Below are 24471 nucleotides of genomic sequence, written 5' to 3'. Positions count from 1 at the left end.
GAAGTAGCTTAGACGTAGAATTTGTGCATGAGTAGCGATTACGGTGTATAATAAATGTGCTTTGATTTGAATCTTACTAATCGGTGTATTGAGTTATTGATCATTACTTGGATTTGAACCTCGTGGCGGTATCATAAAGATACCTGGCAACTCGAGAGCCAAGGTAATAAAGCAGAGCAATTGAACCAACCAAACAGTTAGCAACGCCTGTGACATCATCGGGGGCAGCACCCCTTTATCCCTCGTCTCATCGAAAACCTTGACCAGCAACGGCGCTAATAGCCCCGAGAATTTCTTGTAGAATTCCACTGGGTACCCGTCCGGCCCCGGGGTTTTACCCGACTGCATTGCCTTCAAGCCCTCAGCTATTTCTTCGGCCCTGATCAGAGCTCCCAGGCCGTCCACCAGCTCCCTGCCCACACCCTTGGAAAGGTCAGTCCGTCCAAAAAGCGTCTCATCCCCTCGGGACCTGTGGGGGGTTCCGAGCGATAGAGTCTGCTATAAAAGTCCCTGAATGCCCTGTTTAGTCCAACCGAGACCCCTACCAGATTCCCATCCATCAACCACCTTTTCTATTCCCCTGGCCGCCTCCCTCTTCCTAAGCTGCTGTGCCAGCATTCTGCTGGCCTTCTCCCTATGTTCATAAAACATCCCCCTCGCCTTTCTAAGCTGCTCCACTGCCTTGCCTGTGGACAACACCCCAAACTCAGCCGGCAGCCTCCGACGTTCCCTTAACAGTTCCACCCCTGGGGTCACCGCGTGCCTCCTATCTATCTGTAGAATCTCCTTAACCAGTCGGTCCGGCTCTGCCCTATCCGTCCTGTCCCTATGAGCTCGGATCAAAATCAGCTCCCCTCTCACCACTGCCTTCAGTGCCTCCCAGACTACCGCTGCTGAGACTTCCCCCGTGCGTTGACCTGCAGGTAGTTCTGCATGCACTTCCTCACCCTCTCGCACACCGCCTCGTCCGCCAACAAGCCCACGTCCAAACGCCATTGCGGGCGCTGGAAGCTCTCCTCACTAACCTGCAGTTCCACCCAGTGTGGGGCATGATCCGAAATAGTGATGGCCGAATACCCAGTGTCCACCACCCCTGTCAGCAAATCCTTGCTCAAAATGAAAATATGAATCCGGGAATAAACCTTATGCACATGCGAATAAAAAGAAAACTCCCTCCCCGTCAGCTGCCTAAACCTTCATGAACCCCATCAGTTCCTTTGCCATTGCTGGCACCCTCCCCATTTTCAAACATGACCGGTCCAGGCCGGGGTCAATGACCATATTAAAATCCCCTCCAATCACTAACTTATGCGAGTCCAGATCCGGTATCTTCCCCAGTACCCTCTTTATGAATTCTACATCGTCCCAGTTCGGCACGTACACGGTGACCAAGACTACCTTCCTCCCCTCTGGCTTACTGCTCACCATGACATAACAGCCCCCCCCCCCCACCCCTGTCCGAGACTATACTGCCCACCTGGAATTGCACCCGCTTATTGATTGACATCGCCACCCCTCTAGTCTTGGTATCCAGCCCCGAATGAAAGACCTGACTGACCCAACCCTTCCTTAGCCTAACTTGATCCGCTACTTTCAGGTGAGTCTCCTGCACATCACCACGTCCGCCTTGAGCCCTCAGATGCGCCAACACCCGTGCCCTCTTGACAGGCCCATTCAACCCTCTAACATTCCAGGTGATTAGCCTAGTTGGGGGGCACCACGCCCCCCCTCTCCGCCGATCAGCCATCCTCTTTCCTGGGCCCGCCCTCAGCCCATGCCTCCATCGGCCCGACCTCCTCTCTGTCCCAAAACCTAAGTCCCTCCCTCGTCAGCAGAGTAACTCTCCCCCTCCGCCCGCCCCCCCCCGCAACACCACCTTGTAACCTAACCCCTGACCTATATTGAACCTATACACACCCCCTACTGTGCTTCCGTAGACTAGCTCACCCAGCTAGCCTGGTGATCCTCACCTCCGGCGCAAAGCGGTCTCCCACCTACTGTTCCCTACTCACACACCCCCCCCCCCCCCCCACCCGCCTGCCGAATCCACTTCCCTCATCAAACCGAGATCAAACAATCTCCCAATTACCATAGGAGACAACCCAAAACAGACAAAAACCCGCACAAAGAACCCCCCCCAAAGTACAAATCAGAGTAATAACAAGTAAAAAGCCTCCACCATCCAACCCCATCAAAACACCAAAAACCCATAGAAAACGAATAACTTTTACTCTCCCATCTTCGCCCAAACTTAAAAAGCAGAAGAAAAACGGGAATCAAAACATATTCAATCGCTCAGAAAGGCTACAACTTGAAACCAAAAAGTTCTCAGTTCTGCGCCAGTCCCTGCTTCTTGGCAAAGTCCATCGCGTCTTTGGGCGACTCGAAATAATGGTGCTGGTCCTCGTGCGTAACCCAAAGACGCGCCGGATAGAGGAGCCCAAATTTCACCGTCTTCTTAAACAGGATCGCCTTCACTTGCCTGAAGCCTGTCCTCCTTCTGGCCACCTCCACAATCAGGTCCTGATAGACCCGCAATATGCTATTGTCCCACTTACAGCTCCTAGTACGCTTGGCCCACTGGAGAACACACTCCTTATCCAAGAATCTGTCGAACCGGACCACCATCATCCTTGGGGGGTCTCCCGGCCGTGGCTTCCTCACCATCGCCCTGTACGCCTCCAACGGTCGGGGAAAAGCCCCCTCCCCCAGAAGCTTCTGGAACATATTCGCCACAAACGCGCCAGCATCAGCCCCCTCAGAGAGACCGACAATTCTTAAGTTCTGCCGGCGAGCTCGGTTCTCCAGATCTTCCACCTTCTCCAGCAGCCTCTTTTGCTGATCCTTCAGCATCCCCACTTCTAGTTCGACCACCGTTTGGTGCTCCACCTGATCCGCCAGCGCTGTCTCCAACTTCTGAATCGTCCGATCCTGGGCATCCAGCCTGCGCTCCAGCCAATCGATCGACTCCTTTATCGGGGCAAAGCCCTCCTGGATGACCTGCATCAGCTCCGCCGTAGATGGCTGGGCCGTCGCAGCAGGGGTCCGAACATCAGCCATGTTGTCTTCAACGGCGACCTCCACCCAGCCCTTGCTTATCTTTTTATTTCTTCCTTTTCAGTCCCTTGGGGTTCTCTGTTCGATGCACCACTGTGTGGGACCAGATTCTGATTGTCTGCGCCTTCGAAGCCAGAACTCAAAACCACGCGAAAGTCAGGGAAAAAGGTCCAAAAGTCCGGCCAGAGCGGGAGCCACCAAACGTGCGACTTGCTCACTCATAGCCGCCACCGGAAGTCCACATCCAATGGTTGACGGTCTGCTTAATCCTGCCTGCTTTTAGTGATCATGAAACTACATTGTGCCATTGCCTCATTAGGTTGCCAAAATACTCCCAAGGGATTCTTAATGCTGCTCGGGCACAGATGTCATCTCTTCATTTTGGTCTATTATAACTCGCCTGGAAATGGGACTTGCTGGTACTGTCATTTAATGCTTTGTCCCTTTTCAGTGAAAACAAGAATCAAGGCTATACCAGAATTCGCACAAATTAAGTTCCTTTTAAATCATTTATGGGATATAATAATACATTTTAATAGTGTCACAAGTAGGCTTACATGAACACTGCAATGAAGATACTGTGAAAATCCCCTAGTCGCCACACTATGCCGCCTGTTCGGGTACACCGAGGGCGAATTCAAAATGTCCAATTCACCTGACAAGCACGTCTTTTGGGACTTGTGGGAGGAAACCGGAGCACCCAGAGGAAACCCATGCAGACACGGGGAGAACGTGCAGACTCCGCACAGATAGTGACCCAAGCTGGGAATCGAACCCAGGTCGCTGGCACTGTGAAGCAACAGTACTAACCACTGTACTACCGTGCCGCCAGGTGTTGTCAACACTGCCAGCATTTACTATCCATCCCTAATTGCCCATGGCAATGGTGAGCTGCCTCTGCGAACTGCTGCAGAGTGTAATATATACACCCACAATGCTTAAGGAAGGAGTTCCAGGATTTTGAAACAGTGAGTATAAAGAAGTATCAATATATTTTCAAAGCAGGAGACGGAGACTTGGAAGGGAACTTGAAGGTGGTGGTGCTTCAGTGTGCCGTTTTCTAGGCAGCAAAGTTCATGCGTTTGGTTAAAAGGAGCTGTCGAAGTTGCACTGGCAGCTATGATGTGCCGACAGTGGAAGCAGTGAATGGTGAAGAAATGTTTAAGATGGGGTTTTGATCAAGCAGACTGTTTTGTCCTGGATGGTGTTAAGCTTCTTTGAGTGTTGTTGGAGCTGTTCTCATCCAAGCGAGTGGAGAGCATAACCATAAGATATTAGAGCAGAAGTAGGCCACACAGCCCATCTAGTCTGTTCCTCCATTCAATGAGATCATGACTGATCTGATACAATCTTCAGTTCCACTTTCCTGCTGTATCCTCATAACACTCAATTCCCTTATTGATTAAAAAACTGTCCATTTCAGCCTTGAACATAGCGACACAGCCTCCACAGCTCTCGGTGGCAAATAATTCCAGATTCACTACCTTCAGAAGAAATTCCCCATCATCAGTCTTAAATGGGTGACCCTTCACTCTTGGATTATGCCTTCTGGACCGAGACTTCCAACAAGAGGAAAGATCCTCTCAGCACCCACCCAGTCGAGCAGCCTGAGAATCCAATGTCTCAATAAGGTCACCTCTCGTTCTTCTAAACTCTATTGAGTACAGGCCCAAACTACTCAACCTCTCCTCATAAGAAATCCCTCCATTTCAGTGGTCAACCGAGTGAACCATTTCTGGACTGCCTCCAATGCCAATACATCTTTCCTCAGTTAAGGGGACCAAACTGTTCAGTGTTCCAGGTGTGGTCTAACTAGTGTCTTGTATAGTTCTAGCAGGACTTCCCTATTTTTATACTCCATTCCCATTGAAATAAAGGCCAACATTCCATTCGCCTTCCCAATTGCCTGAGCTTGCATGTTTACCTTTTGTTATTTATACACGAGGACCCACAAATCTGAGCTGCAGTTTTCTGCAGCCTTTCGCCATTTGAATAATATTGTTATGGGCCAGCGCTTAGAAACTCCAAATTGTATTATGAAGTTCACCTGACCTACAACCTTTATGTTGAATAAAGGATGAGCACAAAAGCCTTCGCTGCAAGTGTGACTCATCAGACTAGCGAGACAATTTAATCAATACAAGGTTTATTCTAAGAATGTAGTTAACACATATATATCTATAAACACAGCAAGAATTTTTATCAATTACAAACATAAAGGTACCTCACACTACAGTAACCTATGTACATAACACTTGATGAATTCCCCCTAAACTGGTCCAATTCAATAACACAATCCAATAAACCAAACCCCTTTACAAGGGTATGACCCAGCACACTGCATTCTCTTTTGTATGGGACTGGTCCTTTCCCTGAGATTCTGATCCAGTCTCACCCAGCAGATCCAAAGTCCTTCTGGAAAGCAAACTATATATTTACAGTTACCAAGGAAGTTAGCCGCAACCAACGCGTTTTTTACTGGCACAGCTTTTAAAATGAAAACATAGAAAGACAGGGAAAAAACACTTCCCATTGATTTCAAATTTAAAAGCAGGGTCATAATGCTTTGATCTGACCTGCTGATTGTGGGGACCTCTTTTTACAAATAAAATCCATGGTCTTTTAGCTTATCGTCATGGAATACGAAAAAGAAAAAGATGGTTCCAGAATGCACACTTCTGAAGGGTAGAAAGCTAATGATAACTTCCTGCCACAAAAGCCAAGTGTGGTCTCTCTCATTGAGCTTACCAGTGTATTTCTGGCTCATGGGGTGACTGACAGGAGTAGACTTCACCAAGGTGGCTTTTCCGACAGGCTCCAAATCTTTCACATCAGGAACACGGTCATGGTAAATGAAGTCATTATCCTTTTTTGCAGCAGTTAGCGCACGAGCGATTTTGTCCGACAGGTCCTTCACATTGATATACTCATCATACCGAGAGGCAACCGTCTTCACAGAGTCGGATGCATGCTGAGATATAAAAATAGAAAACCTGTTAACGAGTAGATAAAACTAGCAATTTTGATTCTGATCATTCTAGGCCGTTTATCTTTAGCTTACAGATCAAGCTAAGAAACTGCGCCATGGCAATCTGAAACTTTATTGTTCAGGTTCACTAAATGCAATTTTAAAGCTCTAGTACAGGAGCTTTATTGTATGGAACTGAAAACCACAGATTTAATTATTTTATTATGTAATTTATTGGGCAGCACGGTAGTTAGCACAGTTGCTTCATAGCTCTCGAGTACCAGGTTCGATTTCCGGTTTGGGTCACTGTCTGTGCGGAGTCTGCACTTTCTCCCCGTGTGTGCGTGGGTTTCCTCCGGGTGCTCGGTTTCCTTCCACAGTCCAAAAATGTACGGGTTAGGTGGATTGGCCATGATAAATTGTCCTTTGTGTCCAAGAAGGTTAAGTGAGATTACTGGGTTACGGGGATAGGATGGAGACGTTGGCTTTGGTCGGGTGTTCTTTCCAAGGGCCGGTGCAGACTCAATGGGCCTAATGGCCTCCTTCTGCACTGTAAATTCTATGATTCTATTCACACTGAACCCAAGATACATTGTGGAGACCCAATCAATATGCTGTTTACTGGATGTACACACATACGTTATTTACTTTACACACAACCAAGTGTATGCAGCATCTCAGTTTACTCCAATGATGCAAGATTCACCTGGAATAGTCAGCCATGTTGTATGCTGGAGTGTTAGAGAAAGATGAGAGGGGACAATGTACAACAGTCACGGGTCATTTGTGACTTTCATCAGGCTAATTTCAATACTGCGGTGGAGCAGAAACTTGGAGAGATTAGAAGGATGAAGTTGTAGGAAAGTTGGATTTGGACGACATCAACATGCTCAAGAACCATTTTTTTTTGTACTTCGATCGTATACTTTTGTAATATGTCACCTTGTGTGTGGGGTGTAGGCATTGGGGATAAAGGAGCTTGGTGATGCGAGTTTGAAGTAAGCTGGGGTGGGGAATATGTAGGTCTTATTCTAAATAAAGTTTGTTTTCAGCCTCAGGTGGGGGTCACCCTGCTCGCAGAAACGCTGGTTATCGGAAGTGAAGCGGGGTGGAAAGCTATTTTTTTTTGCGGGGGGGGGGGGGGGGGGGGGGGGGGGGTTCTGTTTGGGTTGGGATAGCGAGCCTTGGGTGGTTGGGTTTGCTTGGTGTGGGATGGGGGAAGGGGTGCGGGGGGAATGGGTGGGTTGTTTACATCAAATATTTCTTAATGGTGTTCTTGAATGAAGGAGGGTGGCGGCAGTCATCGTGGGTGGGCATGGTCAGGACGTGGAGGAGTCCATTTGAAGTTGGAAGTGGCTGCTCAAGGTTGGGAGGGGGGGGGGGGGGGGAATCTGGAGCCCCCTGGCCAGACTGGTCTCATGGAATATGAGGGGACTAAATGAGCCAAAAGGTCTCGGGTGTTAGCCCATTTTAAAAGCCCAGTTTAAAAGTTGGTCTTTCTGCAGGAGACTCAGCTGAGGGTTAAGGACCAAACGAGATTGAAGAAAGGGTGGGTTGGACAAGTGATGACACCCCAGATGGGTCAGGAAACAGAAGTGATAATATCCATGGACGCGGAGAAGGCGTTTGCTCAGGTTAAGTGGGAGTACCATTGAGGTGCTTGGCCGGTTTGATTTTGGACCAGGATTTATTGGTTGGTTCAGGTTGTTCCCCATGGCAAGTGTTCACACTAGTGCAACAAGTCTGGGGCGTTTTTGTTTGCACCGGGGAACAAGGCAGGATGTCCACTTTACTCATTGCTTTTTGTACTGGCAATGGCGCTTAGGATATCGACGGAGTGAGGGGTGGAGCATCAAGTGTCCATACATGTGGACGACTTGCTGTTTTAGGTTACTGACCTGATCTACAAGTTTGCTGACGATATGACCATAGTGGGCCGGATCTCGAATAACGATGAGTCAGAATACAGGAGGGAGATCTGTAGCCTTGTAAAATAGCTGACTCACGATTAGAATGGCCAAACCCGATTTAAAATGGCGAACGGAAGAGGCTGATGGGAAAATCAGCCAACAGGACACAAACAGACAGCTGCAGGTAAAACAGTGTATTCGCCTCTGGAGAAGCCAGACCAAACCGATACCTGCAGCCATCAACATAACATCCCAGCCACCTGCATATTAATCAGCAATCCCCGGGAACAATTGATACAAAATAGACACACAAAGCCGACCCAGACCTTTCGGCGCCAGCAGGAGCTGACACAAAGAGAGGTAAACGACCACCCCTCGATCAAGGAATCGCTCCAGCATTGGAGAATATCGAACCAAGTGATTGGGACCAAGTCCAATCACTTGGAACCAGGTACAAGGTCCGCCCCGAGAGGCGGGAAGCCCCTGGGGACTATAAGAATAGGGGCCAAGTTCAAATCGAGCCTTCTTCGCCTCCCGGCTGCACCCCTTCTTCTCCTCCCGGCTGCACCCTTCGAGATCCTTCTGCAAGAGAATGTAAGTTTTACTCCAACGATCGCTACCAGATAGGCACTCCTGACTATCGACCTGTACCAGCTTTTGAATCCCGCAGGCTCAGAACCCATTCGAAAGGCCATTCGTTTCCCTGACCTGGTGGGCCATTTCCAAAGTTAAGTATTGGCCTGTTAGTTGTAGGAAGTAGCTTAGAGGTAGAATTAATGTGTAAGTATTGATTGCTGTATATAATAAATGAACTTTGATTTAACTCTTACTAAAGTGGTGTGTTGGATTATTAATCATTACTCGAACTTGAACCACGTGGCGGTATCAGAAAGATACCTGGCGACTTCCGGGTACGGCTATGCAGAGCTAGGTCTCATATTCGGTAGCTCCCGCTTGGAACGGACTTTTGGGCTCTTTTACAGCGCCCCCACGGCATTTGTTTGACATTTCCCGGTGTGGCAAGAAGACTGCAGCATTCCCCTGACAGTGTCCCCCAGGAATGTTATGTCTTTTGGCTACCAGACCCGGCAGAAACAGTAAAAGATTTAGCTTGTGCTGCAGGAATAGCCAAAGGCCTCTTCCAGCATGCAGGCGGGGGAAGGGCAAGCTTAAAGCTGCAATCTGACTTGACTCTATCAAAGGTGAATTCTAGCAGCAGAGGGAACAACTGTGAAAAGATCTACCAAGGCCATTGAAGAAGCAGGGACGAGGCTTCCGGTGGCGGCCATGGGTCCCCTCCAACTTCTATGAAACGGACCAGAAGTGCAACGGCCAAAGGAGCGACACTGGAGCAACGGGAGAAACGAGGGAAAGAAAACAAAATGGCGGTGGCCAGGGACAAAGGGGAGCTGCAGGAGTTCATCAAGCGCTGCTTCGAGGAGCAGCGCGAGGAGATGCGCAAGGAGATGTTGGCGCCTATGCTTTCGGCAATTGAAGGACTCGGGATCACCCAGAAGGTCCACGAAGCTAAGATCCAGGAGGTACAGAAAAGAGTCAGTCAGAACGAGGACGAGCTCGTGGGCCTGGCGGTGAGAGTGGAGCAGAACGAGGCGCTACGCAAGAGGTGGGCGGGAAGACTCGAAGACCTGGAGAACAGGTCGAGGAGAAAGAATCTGCGAATCCTGGGTCTCCCTGAGGGAGTGGAGGGGGCTGATGCCGGGGCATACGCGAGCACGATGCTCGAGGCGATGATGGGCACGAAGGCCCCTTCGAGGCCGCTGGAGTTGGACGGGGCACATCGGGTGCTGGCGAAGAAGCCCCAGGCAAATGAGCCGCCAAGGGCGATGGTGGTGAGGTTCCACCGGTTCACGGACAGAGAGTGGGTCCTGAGATGGGCCAAGAAGGAGCGGAGCAGTAAGTGGGACAATGCAGAGATCCGAATATACCCGGACTGGAGCACGGAGGTTGCAAAGCGGAGAGCCGGTTTCAACCGGGCCAAAGCGGCGTTGTACCGGAAAGAAGTGAAATTCGGAATGCTGCAGCCAGCGCGACTGTGGGTCACATACAAGGGCCAACGCTATTACTTCGAAACGCCTGAAGAGGCGTGGACCTTTGTACAAGCCGAAAAGTTGGACTCTGAGGGTTTGTGAGGGTGGGGGGGGATGTTTTGGGGTTTGATGTGTGATGGTTGTTGTATATAGGGGGTCAATCACGCGCAGGAAATGTTACATGGGCTGGGGGAAAGAGACAATGCCGCGACAGGAGCTGCGTCAGAGGGGGCGGAGCGGGCTTTGGAAAGCACGGGGTGTTTTCCCGCGCATGGGAAGAAAGGCGGGAAGGGGAACGAAGGAATGCATATGGATTGGGAGACTCCCACGCGGGGAGGTCAATGGGACGGCGGGGGAAGCCGGGGTCAGCAGGCGTCAGCTGACTTACGGGAGTGACATGGGGGGAGCAAAAAAGCTAGACAGGGGTCTAGCGGGGGAAGGGGAGGGAAAGGGTTGCTGCTGCACTGGCCGAAAGGGAATGGGACACAGAAGAGGTGGTCGGGGCGGGGGTCCTCCCTCTGGGGGACTGGAGGGTGAGGGAGGCGTGGACACAGGACTGGCCCAGAAAAGGAGATGGCTAGTCGGCAGGGCGTGGGCGTGTGGGGGGTGAGAGCCCCTCCAATCCGGCTGATAACGTGGAATGTGAGGGGCCTGAATGGGCCGGTGAAGAGGGCTCGAGTGTTCGCGCACTTAAAGGGACTGAAGGCGGACGTGGCCATGCTCCAAGAGACACACCTGAAGGTGGCGGACCAGGTCAGGCTAAGAAAGGGATGGGTAGGACAGGTATTCCACTCTGGACTGGACGAGAAGAATAGAGGGGTGGCAATATTGGTGGGCAATCGGGTGTCATTTGAGGCCAAGACTATTTTAGCGGACAATGGAGGGAGATATGTAATGGTGAGCGGTAGGCTGCAAGGGACGTGGGTGGTGTTGGTAAACGTATACGCCCCAAACTGGGATGATGCAGGATTCATGAAGCGCATGTTGGGGCGCATTCCGGACCTGGAGGTAGGAGGCCTGATAATGGGAGGGGACTTCAATACAGTGTTGGATCCAGCACTGGACCGCTCCAAATCAAGGACTGGAAAGAGGCCAGCGGCAGCCAAGGTGCTCAGGGGGTTTATGGATCAGATGGGGGGAGTGGACCCATGGCTGTTTGCAAGGCCGCAGGCCAGGGAATTTTCTTTCTTCTCCCATGTACACAAAGCCTACTCTAGGATAGATTTCTTTGTTCTGGGTAGGGCGCTCATCCCGAGGGTGGAGGGGACGGAGTATTCGGCTATAGCCGTTTCGGACCATGCCCCGCACTGGGTGGAACTGGAGCTGGGAGAGGAGAGGGACCAACGTCCGTTGTGGCGGCTGGATGTGGGACTGCTGGCGGACGAGGTGGTGTGCGGGAAGGTGAGGGGGTGTATCGAAGGACTTGGAGGCCAACGACAACGGGGAGGTGCGGGTGGGGGTGGTATGGGAGGCGTTGAAGGCGGTGATCGGGGAGAGCTCATTTCCATTAGGGCTCATAGGGAGAAGACAGAGGGTATGGAAAGGGAGAGGTTAGTGGGGGAGATTTTGAGAGTGGACAGGAGATACGCAGAGGCCCCGGAGGAAAGATTACTTGGGGAAAGACGACGGCTCCAGACAGAGTTTGACCTGTTGACCACAGGGAAGGCGGAGGCACAGTGGAGGAAAGCGCAGGGGGCGACCTACGAGTATGGGGGAAAAGGCTAGTCGGATGCTGGCACACCAGCTCCGTAAGAGGATGGCAGCGAGGGAAATAGGGGGAGTCAAAGATGGAAGGGGAGCCACGGTTCGGAGTGCGACGAAAATAAACGAGGTATTCAAGGACTTTTATGAAGAGCTGTACAGATCCCAGCCCCCAGCGGGGGAAGAGGGGATGAGACGATTCCTAGATCAGCTGAGATTCCCAAGGGTGGAGGAGCAAGAGGTGGCTGGTTTGGGGGCACCAATTTGGTTGGAGGAGCTGAGCAAGGGTTTGGGGAGCATGCAGGCGGGGAAGGCCCCGGGACCGGACGGATTCCCGGTGGAGTTCTACAGGAAGTACGCAGACCTGTTGGCCCCGCTACTGGTGAGGACCTTTAATGAGGCAAGAGAGGAGGGGACCCTGCCCCCGACAATGTCGGAAGCGACAATTTCTTTGATCCTAAAGCGGGACAAGGACCCACTGCAATGTGGATCGTACAGGCCGATCTCGCTCCTCAATGTGGATGCAAAGTTGCTGGCAAAAGTGCTGGCCACGAGGATCGAGGACTGTGTCCCGGGGGTAATCCACGAGGACCAGGCGGGATTTGTAAAGGGCAGGCAACTAAACACCAATGTGCGGCGGCTCTTAAACGTGATAATGATGCCATCGGAGGAGGGAGAGGCGGAGATAGTGGCAGCTATGGACGTGGAAAAGGCCTTTGACCGAGTAGAGTGGCAGGACCTCTGGGAGGTGCTGCGTAGGTTTGGGTTCGGGGTAGGGTTTATCAATTGGGTTAAGCTCCTTTACAGAGCCCCGATGGCGAGTGTAGTGACGAACCGGCGGAGGTCGGAGTACTTTCGACTGTACCAAGGGACGAGGCAGGGGTGGCCCCCTGTCCCCCCTGTTGTTCGCATTGGCGATCGAACCATTGGGCATATCATTGAGGGAGTCTAATAAATGGAGGGGGGGTGGTCCGAGGGGGAGAAGAGCATCGGGTGTCGCTATATGTGGATGACCTGTTGCTGTACGTGGCGGATCCAATGGAGGGGATGGTGGAGGTCATGCAGACTCTAAGGGAGTTTGGGGAGTTTTCGGGCTATAAGCTCAATGTAGGGAAGAGTGAGCTCTTTGTATTACAGGCGGGGGACCAAGAAAGAGGGATAGGGGACCTACCGCTGAGGGGGGGGCGGAGGGGAGCTTTCGGTATCTGGGGATCCGGATGGCCGGGTGTTGGGGGACCCTGCATAAACTGGGTCTGGCGAGGTTGGTGGAGCAGGATTTCAGGGGATGGGACATGTTGCCGCTCTCACTGGCGGGTACATAACACCAGTCGAGTGCAGTCGATCGAGATGGTGGGCCTTCCGAGGTTTCTGTTTGTGTTTCAGTGCCTTCCCATCGTGATCACGAAGGCCTATTTTAAGAGAGTAGGCAGGAGTATTATGGGGTTTGTGTGGGCGAATAAGGCCCCGGGAGTAGGGAGAGGGTTCCTGGAACGCAGTAGGGACCGAGGAGGGTTGGCGCTGCCAAACCTGGGAGCTACTGCTGGGCAGCAAATGTGGCGATGATCCGCAAGTGGGTTATAGAGGGAGAGGGGGCGGCATGGAGGAGGGTGGAGATGGCGTCCTGTAGGGGAACGAGCCTGGGGGCACTGGTGACGGCACGCTGCCGCTCTCGCCGACAAAGTATACCACGAGCCCGGTGGTGGCGGCAACGCTAAGGATCTGGGGCCAGTGGATACGGCACCGGGGTGCAATGGGAGCATCGGTGTGGTCCCCAATCAGGGGTAACCACCGGTTTGTCCCGGGGAAGATGGACGGGGGGGGGGGGTTCCAGAGCTGGCATCGGGCGGGGATTGGAAGAATGGGGGACGTGCTCATCGACGGGACGTTTGAAAGCCTAGGGGCACTGGAGGAGAAGTTCGAGTTACCCCCGGGAAATATCTTTAGATATATGCAGGTGAGGGCTTTTGTGAGGCAACAGGTGAAGGAATTCCCGTTGCTCCCGGCACAAGAAGTTCAAGACAGGGTGATCTCGGGTGTATGGGTCGGGGAGGGCAAGGTGTCGGAAATACACCAGGAGTAGAAAGAAGAGGGGGAAGCGCTGGTAGAAGAGTTGAAGGGTAAATGGGAGGGGGAGCTGGGGGAGGAGATCGAGGAAGGTCTGTGGGCTGATGCCCTAGGTAGGGTTAATTCCTCCTCCTCGTGTGCCAGGCTCAGCCTGATACAATTTAAGGTGATCCACAGAGCGCACTTGACAGGGGCGAGGTTGAGTAGGTTCTTTGGAGTAGAGGACTGATGTGGAAGGTGCTCAGGGGGCCCGGCGAACCATGTCCATATGTTTTGGTCATGCCCAGCACTGGAGGGGTTCTGGAGAGGAGTGGCGGGAGCAATATCTCAGGTGGTGAAAGTCCGGGTCAAGCCAAGCTGGGGGCTAGCAATATTTGGAGTAGTGGACAAACCGGGAGTGCAGGAGGCGAAAGAGGCCGGCATTCTGGCCTTTGCGTCCCTAGTAGCCCGGCGAAGGATCTTGCTAATGTGGAAGGAGGCGAAGCCCCCCAGCCTGGAGGTCTGGATAAATGATATGGCTGGGTTCATAAAGTTGGAGAGGATTAAGTTCGCCTTGAGGGGGTCTGCGCAGGGGTTCTACAGGCGGCAGGGAAAGGGGGGACTGCCTGGGATGGTGGATGAGCAAGAGATAACATGAAGGGTTGGAGAAACTGGCACGTACAGGTGAGGGCCAGTGTACAAAGCTGTGTAAATATATCATTTTGCCATGTATATATCTTGCTCTGCGTGATTTCTCGGTTTTTGTTGTTACAGGGGGGGTTATTGTTTGTAAGGGAGAAAGATTGTGTTAAAAAACTTTAATAAATATTTTATTTTTTTTAAAAAGAAAGATACCTGGCGACTCAAGAGCAAAGGTGACAGAATTAGAGCAAATAAACTAAGGCTAAAACGAGCAACAGATCAATAACCTAGTGGAGTGGTGCAGCGACAACAATCTATCCCTTAATGCCAACAAAACTAAAGAGCTGGTCATTGACTTCAGAAAGCAAAGTACTGTACACACCCCTGTCAGCATCAACGCGGCCAAGGTGGAGATGGTTAGCAGTTTCAAATTCCTAGGGGTACACATCTCCAAAAATCCTGGTCCACCCACGCTACCACCAAGAAAGCACAACAGCACCGATACTTCCTCAGGAAACTAAGGAAATTCAGCAAGTCCACATTAACTCTAATCAATTTTTACAGATGCACCGTAGAAAGCATCCTATCTGGCTGTATCACAGCCTGGTATGGCAACAACTCGGCCCAAGACCGCAAGAAACATCAGAGAGTCGTGAACACCGCCCAGTCCATCACACGAACCTGCCTCCCATCCATTGACTCCATCTACACCTCCAGCTGCCTGGGGAAAGCGGGCAGCATAATCAAAGACCGCTCCCAGCCGGCTGACTCACTCTTCCAATTTCTTCCATCAGGCAGGAGATACAAACGTCTGAGAACACGCCCGAACAGACTCAAAAACAGCTTCTTCCCCGTTGTTACCAGACTCCTAAACAACCCACTTATGGACTGACCTCATTACCACTACACCCCTGTATGCTTCATCCGTTGCTGGTGTTATGTAATTACATTGTGTACCTGGTGATGCCCTATTATGTATTTTCTTTTATTATCTTTTCTTTTCATGTACTTACTGATCTGTTGAGCTGCTCGCAGAAAAATACTTTTCACTGTACCTTGGTACACGTGACAATAAACAAAATCCAAATTTCTAGGTCGAGTAGGATGATGGGGATACTGACGAAATTTGGCTTATCAGGGTAAAAGTTAAATGTGGGGAAAAGAGAAGTGTTCCCGGTAAGTTCCTAGGTATAAGGAAGAGGCCTGGAGAATTTGCCGTTTCAGCTGATATGGGCGAGTTTACGGTATCTGGCAATACAGGTGGCGCAGAGTTGGGCTCTGTTGCATAAGTTGAATGTGGCCAATTTGGTAGAGGGGGTGAAGGAGGATTTAAAGAGTGCGACATTCTTCCACCATCGCTGGCAGGGCAGGTCCAAACTATGAAACTGACGAATCACCCAAAGTTTTTATTTATTTTTCAGACTCTTCTGATATTAAGAACATAATAATTAGGAGAAGCAGGCAATACAGCCCTTTGGACCTGCTCCACCATTCAATCAGATCATGGCTGCTCTCTTCCTGGTCTCAACTCCACCTCCCTACCTGTTGCCCACAACTCTTCAACCCATTTTTAAATCAAAAATATATCTATCGCTTTCTCGAAGCCATTTAATGACTCAGATTCCACCGCACGATGGGACAGCGAGTTCCACAAAGTCACTATCCCCTGCGAGAAGTGATTCCTCCTCATCTCAGTTCTAAATCTATTGGCTCTCAACCTACATCCATGACCTCTCGTTCTAGATTTCCCTACAAGGGGAAACATTTGGTCTAAGTTTACTTTATCAATTCAGTTTAGTATTTTATACAACTCGAGCAGATCCCCAGTCATCTCATTTACGTGCCTAAATCCTTTTTTGGGAGGCTGATTGGATAATTGCGGCCTTTATAGGGCAGGTGAGGTGTCTCAGATTTGGTGTGTATTTTTGCAGAGATAGGTGGTCAGATTGATTTGGCATTGCCGGATTTATTGGCCGGCAACTGTGGAGAAGGTTCGGAAATGGGACGTGGAGGAAGGGTTGGTTGGGGGCGGATGGAGGCGGCTTCCTGTATGGGGGCAAGTTTGAGGGCACTAGAGCTGGCTCCGCTTCCATTCTCACTGGCTAAATCCTGTGGTGGTTGCTTCGTTTAAGACTTTCAAATCAGTTCAGGCAATATTTTAAACTAGAGGGTATGTCTCTGTGGGCGCCAAAGGGTTGTATTGAAAAATCAGGGTTTGGGAATGAGGGGGGGATAGAGAGGTTTAGGTACTGGTTCGTGAAAGGTAGATTTGCAGAGTTGCGGGAACAGGCAGACAGTTTTGGTTGCTGACGGGGAACGGGTTCCAGGACTTGCAGATTAGGAATTTCATGAGGAAGGAGTTGACCATGTTTCCATGGTTACTGCCCCCTTCGTTGCTCGAAAAGATTGTGTCTAAGGATATGATAGGAGAGGGCACAGTCTTGTATATCTATGGGCAACTGATGGAGGAGATAACGAGGAACTGGTAGGAGGGGCAGGGTGGTGCATTTGAGGCGGTCGTCTGGAATGAGTCCTTGCATAGGATAAATCCGGCCTCATGTGTGAGATTGAGTTTAACTCAATTTAAAGTAGTGCACGGAGCACATATGACAAAGATGCATACGAGTCATTTCTTTTCCTGAGGTGGAGGACAGGTGCGAGCGCTGTTTCAGGGGGCAGGCGAACCACATACGCATGTTTTGGTCCTGCCCAGAATTGGTGGGGTTTTGGGAGTCATTTTCGGGGGCAATGCCGGAGACCTTGTGTGGGGGGGGGGGGGGGGGGGGGGGGGGGTGAACTTTGCCCTGAGCCCATGGGTGGCGATATTTGGGTTTTGGAAGATCAAGGAGTGCAGGACGAGATTGGCCTTCACCTCCCTGATAGCCCGGAGGAGGATAGTGTGAGGATAGCGAGCTCCGGAACCGCCAAGGGCTGCAGGATGGGTGAGTGACCTGGTGGAACTCTTACACAAGTTTCTCATCAGGGGGCCAGAGGGGGTTTCTACTCAAGGTAGAAGCTGTTCACTTCCTTCTTTAAAAATTGGTAGACGTCAGTGGGGAGGGGGGTGGGGTTGTTTTGCATTATAGTTATAAAGTGGGGCATGTAGGGTGGTATGGTAGAGGGGTGTTGACAGTGAGAAATGTATGTGGATGAATGTAATCTTATGTTTTGTATATAAAAAGAAAATGTTCTGAAAAAAAAAAAAAAAGTTTTATCAAGAGCAAAATGCATTGGAGTGGTTTATAGAAGGCTTACCTGCAATCTGCCAATCTCCTCACCAAACTTCTTCTGTTGTTTCGCCAGAACTGACTGGTGATACTCTGCGTTGGCCTGCATCATGCAATGTTTTGCAGCTAGAACAGGCAGCACTTCCTGGAAATAAAAATACTGACCAGGGGAAAGTCCAACCACAAACAACCACAGACAACAAGGGAATCAGGAAAGAGAAGGAGAAAAGAGAGGAAATTAGAATCACATTAATGGTTTTAGAAAGTCAGGTGGGTTAAATAATTTGAAATGTAAGTTGGGCAATCAGGTGACTATGAATGGCTTGAATTTTGAAAGAGGAAAGCAGTTGTATCCTTTAAAAATAAACTCGACACTAAAAGCACACTTCTTAATACTCTGGCAACAAATGAGTCACTTGCAAAAATCAAAATAAATTCCAACCTCCACATGTATTAAATGCAATTGAAAATCTGTAATTACTTCACTCTCCAGCTTAATTGTCCAATCATTCATTATACTGGATTAGCAGCAGCACAAGAATGTGGCCCAAGACCATCCAAATAAATATGTAATAGGATGGGAGCTGGGAAAAAGTAATCCTCTCAGCTGAAAATCAGGAGACATATTGTGGGGTCTAAAGGGGGCAAGTATATATAGGAATAGTTCATCCAAGAGCTAAGTCAAAGTATCTGTGGAATTTGATACTGAAAACTGCCCAAGAACATTTTACATTCAATTTTACAATTGACCCATTTGCTTTCAGAACTGAAGTTAAATTGGCTTGCATGCAACTTACAAGCACCACAATTAATTCCCATCTAGATGCTCCCAATACTCAATCCAAGCCAGTACATGCCACTAGTCGTGGAATTATTTTCTATTCAAACAAGTTCCTCAGTTAAGGTTACAGTATCCTGCTGCCAGTCATTTGGGGGCAATAGATATGTCATCAGATTACCAATTCACCATAGCTTCTAACCACAGTACCATCCACTTGAGCTGACACAGACAATTTTAACAAATGTATTCAAGATATCCTGAGCTGTTGGTTCACCCTTTTCAATATTGCACACAGGTGTATTTTTATTACACTTACCATTATCTGTAAACTAATAGGAAAGGGAGGCATTACAATCATAAATAAAAGGAGTTGGCAATTTGGCCCCTCAAGCCTGCTCTGATATTCAATAAGATAATGTCTGGTCTGATCGAATTATGGCGAGTCCAGAATCAACTTGGCATTGCCTACAGTTCTATGACCACTATAAAACTAGGTTTAAGGTAACCAAACGCATTTGAACTGGATCCTTGCAGCCAATCAGTATAAGCAGGATGAAAATGTTGATCCCTTCCAACAGCAGGCTGTCAAATTCACAGCATTGGCCAATTATTCAAGAGCAACTTAAATAATGCTAGTTTTTCAGGCCCCAGTACTGCTCCACCATCATTTTGTGCCAATAATCACTTTCAGATCCATCATTAGGAGAATTCTACTCTGCCCTCTTGACACAATAAACTCTTACTTCAGAAGATAATTATCTAACCTGACAAATGTAAACATTATAATTTCACACATCTATCTTTTACGAAATGCTAATATGTTATTTTGCATCATAAATTGATTGTCTGAACCAATTTTACAAAAGGCTTCTATAGCCAGAAAATAAAGATACAAATCCATCAGTTTTCAGTGGATTTTGCTCCTACAATTTAGAGTCATTGTGCTAACTCTGAGCAACCTGTCCGCAGACTGATTGTTGAACTGCTTTAAATTAGTGCTTCAACACATTAAATATCTAACTGCCTATTTACAGATACATTTCGATTTCCTGTTACTCTTCAAATATATCATTAATCTTGCCTCAAAAATTGCAACTCCATTGCTCAAGTGCAGTCAGAATCCAGTGTTGGTGTACTGAAGTTCATAGAATAATCAAATATAGCCCAGACAGCATTGAACAGCATTCTGTAATAACTGTGAACATGTGGAGTTCTGTTGTAGATACTACAATAAGTTGCAGTGTCCACACTAAATTGGAGAGAAAGGTAGAAAGAGGACAGAAAGGTGGACACCTGAACCCAAGGATCAAGTGGATCATACTGGATAGGGGGATGGTTAGTCTGCAAGACAAATAGCAATGTGAAAGTTAACAGAACAAAGGTGGCAGAAATCAGAAATATCCAGTTTGCATTTTTTATTTTACAGAACACTTAAGAACATTGCAGGTTGTGCACGAGTTAACTATAAAGCCCAGCTGACTCCTGAGGATTAAATTTTAAGAATCAAGTTTCACTTATCATCATTTCATTTCTCACCACATTCAATAATAAAAGAATGTACATCTGCAAGTTACTAGATTTACTGAAATTAAGTAGTTTTGATTTAGTTTGATTTTAGTTACATTCAGTTCGCACACAAGTAACGAAGCCACCATGCTTAACAACGACTGTGAAGAATTGAAAATGGAACAGCTAGGGCAGCATGGTAACAGTGGTTAGCACTGCTGCCTCACGGCGCCGAGGTACCAGGTTCGATCCCGGCTCTGGTGGAGTTTGCACATTCTCCCCATGTTTGCGTGGATTTCGCCCCCACAACCCAAAGATGCGCAGGGTAGGTGGATTGGCCATGCTAAATTGCCCCTTAATTGGACAAAATGAATTGAGTACTCTAAATTTTTTTTAAAAGAAAATGCAACAGCGATTGGCTGAACAAGCATGGTTACTTGAACATTATATTCAGTTTTTATGTGCATCACCACCACCAATTTATTAGTTGAAGGTGTAACAAAATAATAAGGAAGGGATAAAGTTATTGCTTAAAGGAAGCAAAAATGCATTGAACACTGAAGAAATTCACAGAATGAAAAATGTATTCCCCAGAAACACTTTCTATGATGTATCAACATCCAACAAAGAATAAAGGGTATAGATACAATCCACACATATTCAGCAAATTTCTTAAAGCAATACAGCTGTGACAAGTACCGAGACATGAAACAGCAAAAGAATTCCTACCCCTTCCAAAGAAAATAGGATTAAATATCAAACAATTCACAAACAAATTAAGTAACATTCCCCATGCAAAATTTGCATTAGGGAAATGGTGAGTTTTGCATTTTAACACAGTCAATGAGGAAATCTATGCTCAAGGCTTTGCCGGGGAATGGGGCTGAGAGAAGCAAAACTTCAATTACAATTTAGTTGTTTTGTCGAAAACATTGTATTCTTCATTAATGAACCTTCAAGCACATCACTCAGTGATGTACAGGCCTTGTAAATAGTTCCTCTGAGTTGGTACAATTTTAGCTTAAACATTATGGGGTAAATCTTACAGTTTAGCACTCCTGGCACAGAGCTTCTGGCTTTCTGCCACCCCACAATTTGCCATCTATCAATATTACTGAAACATTGAACAGGCTGAGTGTTAGGCATACTGACATCTGCATTCCAGGTGCAATTCACTCCCTCGTAAGAGGCTTTGCACCAGAATTGCTAAATTAAAGAACTTATCCCATTTTCTACATGTGAGCAACTGAGTAGACTAAGCTATTTCATTACATACAAGGTTAAATGTTTAGTTAAAAAAAAACTCAATTTAACTCAATGAAAAGAAATTACTTTTCAAATGAACTGCAACTAATTTGGTGAAAATTTACAATTATGCAAGATCTATTTTATGGAAGTCTAATGAGCTGATGATTAAATTTAAGTTGATCGAAAATTACTTTTTAAAGGCAAATATCGAGATGTTCAACTAGCATCATGAACCAAGGATCTAAAAAGTCTTTAGTTAATACTGTCTGAATGCATCGTAACCCAAATTTTAATAACATTACTGCTAAAAAATCTGAAATATGACAATTTCATAGAGTTTACAGTGCAGGAGGCCAATAGGGCCCATCGAGACTGCACCGGCCCTTGGAAAGAGCACCCTACCCAAGCCCACACTTCCACCCTATCCCCGTAACCCAGCAACCCCACCTAACCGTTGTTGGACACTAAGGGAAATTTAGCATGGCCAACCCACCTAACCTGCACATCTTTGGACTGTGGGAGGAAACCGGAGTACCCGGAGGAAACCCACGCAGACACGGGGAGAACGTGCAGGCTCCGCACAGACAGTGACCCAAGCTACGGATCGAACCTGGGACGCTGGAGTTGTGAAGCTCTGTGCTAACGACTGTGCTAACATGCCACTCTTTTTAGGTGGTCTTACATTCTTCACAGTGATACATAACGCCAGTAAATAGCATCAGGATGGAAGCACAACATCTCAGCCACTGTGGGATATTCTTGGAATTGGCTAGCTAGTGGGTGGCAACTGAGCCTGTTAAACAAGCAGTTAACAGCAATTTCATGAGAAATTCAGTTGTGTGAGCAGCGCAGGAGGCGGCAGAAGCTCAGCTGAAGGTCAGTTATGGCTGCAGCTGGCAGCCGTTGCAAGAGGTGATGTGGCAGTATAGAGCAAGAGAGCACAACCTGCAGTATTTGCAATCTGAAGGCTGGCAAAACTGAGTGAGCACATCAGAGTCAAACTGAGTGCCTGCTCTAACTTGCAGCTTATGTATATGAATAAAGGAATGAGAGGCTTGAGAAGTGAGTGGAACAATTTACAATAGGTCTCATTCACTTCTGTTTTGAGATCTCCTCCAATGAAAAGCAGCACGGTAGCACAAGTGATTAGCACTGTGGCTTCACAGCGCCAGGGTCCCAGGTTCGATTCCCCGCTGGGTCACTGTCTGTGCGGAGTTTGCACGTTCTCCCCGTGTCCGCGTGGGTTTCCTCCGGGTGCTCCGGTTTCCTCCCACAGTCCAAAGACGTGCAGGTTAGGTGGATTGGCCATGCTAAATTACCCGTAGTGTCCATAAGGGTTGGGAGGGGTTATTGGGCTGCGGGGATAAGTTGGAAGTGAGGGATTAATGTGGGTCGGTGCAGACTCGATGGGCCGAATGGCCTCCTTCTGCACTGTATGTTCTATGTAATCTATGTAATCTATGTAAAAGCAATAGAGAGGAAGAGAGCTGCAGCCACTAGAAACGGAGCTACAGCACTCAGAGGGGCACCAGGTCATAAGGCTGGAAGGGGACACTGTGGTCTGATGGGTATTCTTAAAGACACCAGCAAAGCCTGATGGTAAAAGAGATAACTTTGTATCAGGCTAAGCACTGTGGGAACAGCAAAGCTGCAAGGGGATTGCAGTGAAAAACAGGCACAGGAGTTGATTGGACAGTGGCTGTTCCGGGCCTTGAACAGAGAGTGATTGAACAGGGACCCCTGTGCAGTGTTCCTGCGAGAAATAAAACCCATGAGAGTCACAATTCCTTGAGCATCAGTAACCAAAAAGACAATAATATGTTTTGTGCTTGTCTTTTGACTATGTGGCTGGAAGCATGGTCAGAGCCTGTAGAAGATAAACAGACAAAGGAACTTCTGGAGCAATAACCTGCAGTAACAATCATCATAAGCAGTGTCCGGGGCCCAGAAGACATCGGAATCCACCAAGAGGGAAATTGATCACGTCGCCTCTTAATGGGTTGTATTTAGGTCCAAGCTGCGAGTTGATACTTTTGTGGTAACTTGGTACAGTACAAGAAAGGAGATTGTTGTACGATAATTTGAGAGTTTAAGTGTTTTGTCCATAACGCGCATTCACAAAAGTTGAGAGATAGGTGCAGCAACACAGATAAGATGAGCACAGAACAGCATGTCTCGCATGCACAAAAGAGGCTACCATCCAGAAAGTGCCAAACTTAAGAACCTCTACTTCCTGCAAATGTCAGACCAGCACTCATTGAGCTATGTGTGATGACGGAGGAGAATCTTAGTTCAATGAGACGTTGTGGCCCTTTTGCCTGTGGCAGTGAAGGTCAGAGCAGGTGAATTTCTATGCCTGCAGAAACATTCCAGAAATCCTCTGGAAATGGCTGTGCAATTTCCCAGTCTACAGCACATGGCTGCATCAAGATGGTCACAAATGCCTCATTCAAAAGAGCCAGCCAATAGGTGCAATTTTGCACCCAATTCAGGCAGTCTGTCTGAGGGGGCTGTAAGGTTGGATTTGCGAACGGTCCTATCAGATTGGAAGTTGGCAAGTATTACTCGAATTTTCGAGAAAGTAGAAAGAAAACAGGGAACGACAGGCCAGTTAACCTAACATCAGTTGTTGAGAAAATGCTGGCAATTGTTATTAAGTGCTAACACTGCACTTATCAGAACACAAATTTGAACAAGTCAACACGGTTTTACTAAAGGGAAATACTGTTCCCCAAATTTATTCAAGTTTTTTGAGGATGTAATGAATAAGGTAGATAAAAGGAAACCAGTTGATGTTGTATACCTGGATTTCCAAAAGGTTTTTGACAAAGTGCCACACAAAAGGTTAATAGGCGAGCAAAGTATGCATGCAGTTGGAGGCAATATATCAGTATAGATAGAGGATTGGAAGCAGTGGCCAGGTAGTGAATAGCAGAGTACCACAGGGATCAGTACTGGGGCCTCAGCTGTTTACAATCTATATTAATGATTGAGATGAGACGGAACAAGTTTGCAGGTTAAGTAAATCCAGGGGAGGACACAAAAGCTGCAAACAGAGATAGACAGGTTAAAAGAGTGGACAACACTATAATGTAAGGAGTTATATGGTTGAAACGATAGAAGGGCTGAAGTTTTTTTTATAATTGCTCAAAAAAGACATTTTGTCAAAGTGTTTTGTCTTGCACTCATCACGACAATCTCAAAAATACCAATGTCAGGGGAAACACAACTTCATACTGCACAAGAAAAGCATGCTGATCGGTAATGACTGCCATGGGGAATGCACCAGTTAATGGTGACTGCAGCGAACAATGAAAACCAGGTAACTTGACTGGTCAGG

At 48.1% G+C, this 24471-nt stretch overlaps 1 protein-coding gene across 6 annotated transcripts in view; it reads right to left on the bottom strand.

Moving 5' to 3' along the window:
• Positions 1-24471, bottom strand: part of pdcd6ip (programmed cell death 6 interacting protein) — a 153551-nt gene that overhangs the window by 73031 nt on the left and 56049 nt on the right. For 2 of the 6 annotated variants that reach the window (XM_072467293.1, XM_072467296.1), the window contains exons 7-9: positions 19671-19718; positions 17625-17756; positions 5806-6028 (exon numbers count right to left, since the gene is read on the bottom strand). In XM_072467293.1, coding sequence (XP_072323394.1) covers positions 5806-6028; positions 17625-17756; positions 19671-19718 — 403 coding nt within the window. The remainder of the gene's footprint in view (positions 1-5805; positions 6029-17624; positions 17757-19670; positions 19719-24471) is intronic. The other 4 variants (XM_072467294.1, XM_072467298.1, XM_072467297.1 and 1 more) reach the window with 2 other exon arrangements.

This window comes from Scyliorhinus torazame, chromosome 11 (genome assembly GCF_047496885.1).
Source record: "Scyliorhinus torazame isolate Kashiwa2021f chromosome 11, sScyTor2.1, whole genome shotgun sequence".
NCBI lineage: Eukaryota > Metazoa > Chordata > Chondrichthyes > Carcharhiniformes > Scyliorhinidae > Scyliorhinus > Scyliorhinus torazame.
The sequence above is the reverse complement of the archived record's forward strand: the minus strand, read 5'-3'. Positions and strand labels throughout refer to the sequence as shown.